Source organism: Dreissena polymorpha, chromosome 5 (genome assembly GCF_020536995.1).
Source record: "Dreissena polymorpha isolate Duluth1 chromosome 5, UMN_Dpol_1.0, whole genome shotgun sequence".
Classification (NCBI taxonomy): domain Eukaryota; kingdom Metazoa; phylum Mollusca; class Bivalvia; order Myida; family Dreissenidae; genus Dreissena; species Dreissena polymorpha.
Window position 1 is genome coordinate 45,469,703 of NC_068359.1, and position 7,606 is coordinate 45,477,308.

At 35.4% G+C, this 7,606-nt stretch overlaps 1 protein-coding gene across 4 annotated transcripts in view; it reads left to right on the forward strand.

Moving 5' to 3' along the window:
• LOC127880508 (CXXC-type zinc finger protein 1-like) overlaps positions 1-7,502 on the forward strand; it is a 45,325-nt gene extending 37,823 nt beyond the window's left edge. For all 4 annotated transcript variants that reach the window (XM_052427814.1, XM_052427815.1, XM_052427816.1 and 1 more), the window contains one exon: positions 405-7,502. In XM_052427814.1, the coding sequence (XP_052283774.1) occupies positions 405-548 (144 nt within the window). In that variant the 3' untranslated portion in view covers positions 549-7,502. The remainder of the gene's footprint in view (positions 1-404) is intronic.
• The last annotated feature ends 104 nt before the right edge of the window (positions 7,503-7,606 follow it).

Genomic DNA, 7,606 nt, shown 5'->3' on the forward strand with positions numbered 1-7,606 from the left:
CTTTTTTTTACTTTTATACCTATGCTGCCAGCTTCTATCATGTTACTAACCTTTGATTAAATGTATATTTATGTATAACACATTAATTAATAGCAATTTTAGGTGTTGAATGGTTGGTGAAAAGATCTTCGAAAATTCCCCCAAAACGACGCGAAATTCCCCCCCTCTAAGGGCCCCGGCCCCAATCCCCCAAAGTGTAGCAAGAGCCCTGTAGTAAAGCATTAATAGGGGGCTAGGATTGTGGGGGGGGGGGGGTAGCTATGCAAGGCGACCAAGAGAAACCATATATGACTTTCTTTTTAAAAAAGGGGAAAAAAGTCTTACTTCAGAAGTCAGAATTTAAAAAATTGAGGGAAAAAAATCAAAAGTTGAGTCAGAATATTTTATGTGTATTACTTTTTCAGTGGATGAAGATAGATGAGCTGTTTGAGCAGGAGAGGAATGTGAGGTTTGCACTGGCCAACAGAATGGGGGTGTTGGGCTTGATGCTTCATCAAACAGTGGACCATAACCCTCTCTACCCCATCAGTGTTCCCGACATAGACTGACTCAGTGGTGGACTCAATTCGACAGTTGCCGGAACATTTGATGTATGCCATGATTGAGTGTCAGTTCTTCTTTGACAGAGTGAAGGGTTTACAGAACAGCTGCGAGATAAGATCGTGCATTTTGTTGGATGGTGTGTGTGCACTCTCCCCGACATGGGAACGTTCTTTAGATCTCAACCCAAAGACATCAAGTATTGGTTCTACCTATGAAACATACTCAAGAGCTTTCTAATAAGCATTTGACTTTCTATGCACTAGAGCTTAAATAAATAGGTTAAACCCTTTACCACTTAGATTTTGACGCATTTGTAGTCCCTTAGAAAGTTATATTTAATTTAAGATCTTTCTTACTAGATTCAAGTTTTTTTTAAGGATTCATTTCAAGCCATTAGTTACTGATGAGCAGCAAACAGCATAAAACCTGAACAGACTGCGAGTTACTCGCATGCTGTTCTGTTTTTATGCGGTTAGCACATAGCCATTATCACTTGGCTTCTAGTGGGAAAGGGTTGAACTAATTTCATTCTCTCGCTGGAAGGAAGAGAATACAGGATGGTTTGAGATTTCCACCGCAATTCTTAATGGTTTGGTAATAATCTTAAGAAATTAATGGTTTAAACATTCAGTGGTTACTGTATTAACTTATGTGCTGGTAGATATTTTGAACAATGCATTACATAATTGTACATTCCTTTTCTGTGTTAAAACACAGGTGTTGGGCCCGTAGCCAATTTACTGAAACACTATCAATATGTCATAAAACAACATTTTTCATCACTTTGACCAAAAAAATCTCATATAATATATATATAATTCAGTGAATAATTGAATTGGCCACAGACCCAACACCTGTGTGTAAAAACAGTTGTTTTTGTACGCCCATGTCTTAATGGAACATATTATGGGAACACCCTTGGCAGTTGGGCTGGCAGCACATTCCATGTTGATGCTTTCTTGAGTTTTAACCCTTTGCATGCTGGGAAATTTGTCGTCTGCTAAAATGTCTTCTGCTGAATTTCTAAAATTAGCATTTTCTTCGATTTTTTTCAAAGAACACTATCAGAATAGCAAGCAGTTTGGATCCTGATGAGACGCCACATTCTGTGGCGTCTCATCTGGATCCAAACTGTTTGCAAAGGCCTTCAAAATTCGGTTCCCGCACTGAAAGGGTTAAAGTTTGCCTCAAATATTCCCCAAACATTCTGGAAATGGTTGTTGACATCAAATTGAGGCCAACTTTATATAACCAGCCAATGGGTGCCTGCAGGGTTCCCAGCTTACCTGGAAATCAGGGAAAATCTGGAAAAAAACTTTAACTTTTTCCATTCAGGGAAAAGTCAGGGAATTTGGGAAAAGGTCCTGAAATCAGGGACATATCAGGAAATTTTGTTTGTTCAGACTTTCCTGACTTGAGTTGAGAAGTCCATACGATTAAAACAGCAAATTGATTCCTATGCATGCCTATGGTGGCTTTGTAGCATACATGTAACTTAGTTATGTCTGCAACTGCTATTTATTTAGGGTGTCTAAAACAAGAAATAGGTCAAATTTATGATCCTGGAATTTATATTTTCCATCAGGAAAAAATCAGGGAATTTTGTTCATACAAAAAGCTGGGAACCCTGGCCTGGCACTTCAGAGTTTTTTGTCCTTATATATACAAATGTACAAACATTGCAAAAATGTGCCATTTCAGCTCTCAAACTGGTACTTTTTTTATCAAATGTTAATCAAATTTTTGCGAAATTCTTGACGTGAAATGAAGTTCAATTTGGATAACAATCCATGCATTCTAGGCACTTCAGAGTAATTGCCCTTGGTACAAAAATGCGAAATTCACTGTTTCTGCTTTTTTATGTTTTTATGTAGATTCTTCACCACATATGCTATTACTAGCTAAATCATGTCAGGCATTTCAGAGTTATTATCCCCCGCCATAGGCGGAGGGATATTGTTTTGGCGTTGTCCGTCTTTCCGTCCGTCAGTCCAGAACTTTTGTGTCCGGAGCCATATCTTGAAAGTGCTTTGGCAGAGTTCAATGAAACTGGGTATGAGTATATATATATATGGATAAGAGGATGATGCACGCGTCATGGCATTGTACACCTTTGTTAATAACAGAGTTATGTCCCTTTGTATCTTGAAAAATGCTTTTTTGTGTCTGGAGCCATATCTTGGAAGTGCTTTGGCGGATTTCATTGAAACTTGGTATGAGTATATATATATGGATAACAGGATGATGCATGCCAAAAAGCATTGTACACCATTGAATAATTGAGGAGTTATGGCCCATTGTATCTTGAAAAAATGCCTTTTTGAGTGTCAAATATAACACTTTTGTGTCCAGAAGCATATTGGCGGGGGATATCAATTCAAAGAATTCGCTTCTTTTCTTTTATTTTTACCAAAACAAATGCTAAATTTGCTGTTTCAGTTCTCTTATCACTTTTCAAGTTTTTTTTTCACAATTTCAAGATTTGGGGTTTGTTTTCTACAACAAGCATGTATTTCTGTGCATTGTAGGAAAAAAGCTTTAGTTTCAAATGCCCCTGAAGAAAGGCATATTATAGATATCACACTATCAATATGTCCAGTTTTTTGTCCCTTGTCCTTTAACCTTGATCTTTTTCTTTTTCAATTATGGGTATTATGGTTCAGCCTCTTAAGCAAGCATTGCTTTAGGGACATGCCGTTAGATGCCTTCTGTGATGAAATATTTCTTTTAAATAACATATAATAAAAAAAGCACAAAAATACAATTACCTCAAATACTTAACCAAGAGTTTTAAAATGAATAACATAAATACAATAAATAAATGTACATTTACAGGTAGTCAGACATGTGCAGTGTTGTCTTCAATGGGTGCCAAATGTGCCCTGGAATCTTGTAGATAGCAGGATACTTTTGTTTTTTTAAACGTTGGGAAGGTGCAAATACATTTGGGACAATGGGGTTCAATGCATGTGCACAAAGTGTCATCCCAGACTAGCCTGTGCAGTCCGCACAGACTACCAGTAATCAGGGACGACATTTTCTACTTAAATATTTTTTTTTGATAAAGCACAAATCTTAGCAAAAATCCAGTTTATGTTCAGTGTCCCTGATTAGCCTGTGCAGACTGCACAGGCTGATATGGGACAACACTTTATGCACATGCATTATGCTCTCTTTACTCTGTGCCAGTCTTGTTTACATGGCAGCAATGATAATTTGTTCTTGTTGGTAGCCATGTTACAGTGTAGATTATTGTTGTTGTCCAGTTTTTGTTTTAAGCTCACCTGAATATGTTTTCAAAAAGTGTTCACGGGGGTGATATGGTGGTCAGTATTGTCTGATGTATTCTTTTTTACTCAGTTATTTTGAAAATCTCGTGTAAGAAATCAACCTTTTTATTTGTTAATTTTTCCAGTCTATAGGTACACGACTTAGGTAAATTGTAACATATTATGCCTATGTAATTCATTCGCCTATTAAGCAAAAAATTTGAACACAAAATTTTAGGAAATGTAAACCACAGTTTCAGATTAGATGTTTGATTGTTACTCAATTAAAGTGATAGTACTCATGTGAGCGAAATTTGGTCATTTTTGCCCTCTTATGTGATATCTTTATTGTCCCCTACCAGTGAAACAGGAGGGGACCTATGGTTTGCGCTCCGTGCGTCAGTCTGTCTGTCTGTCAGTCCGTCACACTTTTCTGGATCCTGCCATAATTTTAAAAGTTCTTCATATTTTTTCATGAAACTTGAAACATGGACACATGGCAATATGGAGATTATGTATGTCAATTAATTTTGTTCCTACGTCAAGATTTCTGGTTGCTATGGCAACAAATAAAATAAAAAATACTGACAATGGTGGAGTTTCACCGGTAGGGGACAATATTGCTTGGCAATCATTTGTTCTATTTGGACTGATGGAAGCTTTTATAGATGCCCAGATTTTGTTGATATCCACATCTGTAAAGGCATCAATCTTGACACTTGAGTCACAAGGTATTCTTGTGTTGTTGTCATTTTGTTTTTTGACCCTTCTGTAGAGATGTGTAATGGTGTTCTGGAACATAGTTCACAATACACTGTTGAGAGATGTGTAATGGTGTTGTGAAACATAGTTCACAATACACTGTTGGGAGATGTGTAATGGTGTTGTGAAACATAGTTCACAATACACTGTTGGGAGATGTGTAATGGTTTTCTGAAACATAGTTCACAATACACTGTTGGGAGATGTGTAATGGTGTTCTGAAACATAGTTCACAATACACTGTTGTGAGATGTGTAATGGTGTTCTGGAATATAGTTCACAATACACTGTTGGGAGATGTGTAATGGTGTTCTGAAATATAGTTCACACTACACTGTTGGGAGATGTGTAATGGTGTTCTGAAATATAGTTCACAATCTGTTGGGTGATGTGTAATGGTGTTCTGAAAAATAGTTCACAATACACTGTTGGGAGATGTGTAATAGTGTTCTAAAATATAGTTCACAATACACTGTTGGGAGATGTGTAATGGTGTTCTGAAACATAGTTCACACTACATGTTGGGAGATGTGTAATGGTGTTCTGAAATATAGTTCACAATACACTGTTGGGAGATGTGTAATGGTGTTCTGAAATTAAGTTCACAATACACTGTTGGGAGATGTGTAATGGTGTTCTGAAATATAGTTCACACTACACTGTTGGGAGATGTGTAATGGTGTTCTGAAATATAGTTCACAATCTGTTGGGAGATGTGTAATGGTGTTCTGAAAAATAGTTCACAATACACTGTTGGGAGATGTGTAATAGTGTTCTAAAATATAGTTCACAATACACTGTTGGGAGATGTGTTATGGTGTTCTGAAACATAGTTCACACTACACTGTTGGGAGATGTGTAATGGTGTTCTGAAATATAGTTCACAATACACTGTTGGGAGATGTGTAATGGTGTTCTGAAATATAGTTCACAATACACTGTTGGGAGATGTGTTATGGTGTTCTGAAATATAGTTCACAATACACTGTTGGTGTCTGATGAGGCAGTGCTAGTAGGTCTCTTAATTTCCCAGGAAATGATCTGGGTTGTTTTTTGTTGTTTCTGTAATGTTGTTTTTCAAAATAAGCTCTCTTGTTTGAAGAAGCTACTCTTCATTCCTGCACATGTCTGGCTTTGAATACAATTTTCTTAGGTTTAACCTTTCTTACTTTAGCATATAGGATCTTGCATGAGTGGTCGTTTTGTATTGAATTTATTAAACAAGTCATTTAAATAAAGAAAAAAAAGGCTTACCGAGTTTTTATCTTTGTTTAGATGATGAGTTTAATAAATTCAATACAAAATGACCACGAATATAAGATTCTATTTATAACATGACCGACACATTTTCTGTTCATTATGCTCTTTTCACCATTTATTCACATTGTAAAAGAGTTTAACTGAAGAAATTCGCCGGAATAATGACGTGATTTCGTCAAAAATGACGTCATTTCACATTTATAACTAGTGTAATAACACCCGTGTAATAAACAAAATTTAGCATTACGCTATTTCACTCCTGGAGCGTAGGTCATGTTATAACAGGAAGTAAAAATAAATGCAAAGTAAATCATAAATACGGTTAAACTGGAACAGAACTTACTATAACCAAACTGCACAAAATCTGATCACACAGTGGTCATGTGATAATACAAGATTATGATCTGATTTAAAGTCAAACTATACCAAGAAAGGAATATTTATAATACATATAATATGCATATACTGACTGTTGAAAGGTATTCCGAGTTTTGTGCCCTGTATTTGGAGTGAAAACACGTGTCCTTACAAAACCAAACGAAATAACATACATATTGTTGAACAATATTAGATATATTAATTATAAGAATTCATTGTTATGAAAAAGTGTCTTTGTAAAAAACAATAGTTGGTCCAATCGAATCATATTTTTTGACAACATGTTTTAATAACATATTTTTAGTAAAAGATCTGCATATAAACACGTATGAAATGTTGCTAACCGTGTTTCCTCTTGAGATATATACAGTCGACAATGACGATATATACAAGCAAACATGAGCTAAGAGTTGTTGCAACCCATATACTAATGGACGATATCTTTGCATCTTCTTCGGCTATTACATACATTATCCACAGTATCATTTCGTAGACATGGTTTGATAGCAATACGTCCAATACCAGTCTCACTGATAGAGTAGTGTGGATTGTTTCTCAGCCAGAACAATTGACACCTGTCACTGACATGTTTTTGTCCCCTACTGGTGGAACAGGAGGGGACTTATGGTTTGCGCTCTGTGTGTCAGTCAGTATGTCAGTCAGTCTGTCACACTTTTCTGGATCCTGTGATAACTTTAAAAGTTCTTAATATTTTTTCATAAAACTTGAAACATGGATAGATGGCAATATAGAGATTATGCACGTCATTTCATTTTGTTCCTACGTTAAAAATTGTGATTGCTATGGCAACAAAAGTATATTTAAAAAATCTGACAATGGTGGAGTTTCACCGGTAGGGGACCATATTGCTCGACAATAGTCTTGATAGATTCATTATTGATTTAAAAATAAAATAAACTAAGCACTACTTTTTTTCTGTCATTTTGAGAATCAAATGCCAGTGTAAATATTTGTTATGTAGTTTCCATTTGTGCATGTGTTTGCCAACTTGGTATACTATTTGTGTATGTTCATTTATTTCACTTGTTCTGTCTTTAGTTAAGTAATATGATTACACTGTTTGACTAAATGTGTATTTAATTATGTAATTGAATACACAGTTTGTTTGTTTAATCTGTTCTTTACAAACTTACTGTTTTATACACTGACTTAATCGTTATTATAGTTAAGTTAACAGCTGACATGCATTGCTCAAAATATCTACCTGTTCTTTTTTCACAATTATGCACATGTTTTGTTAATTTGATAAAATAAATGAATAAAGTTGTATTGTGATTTTTTATGGAACATATAAAATATAGTTTTATTGCTTGAAAATCTTTTCTATATGTGTAACAGTTACATGTTTTACCTTTTTACTAAACCAAGATTTA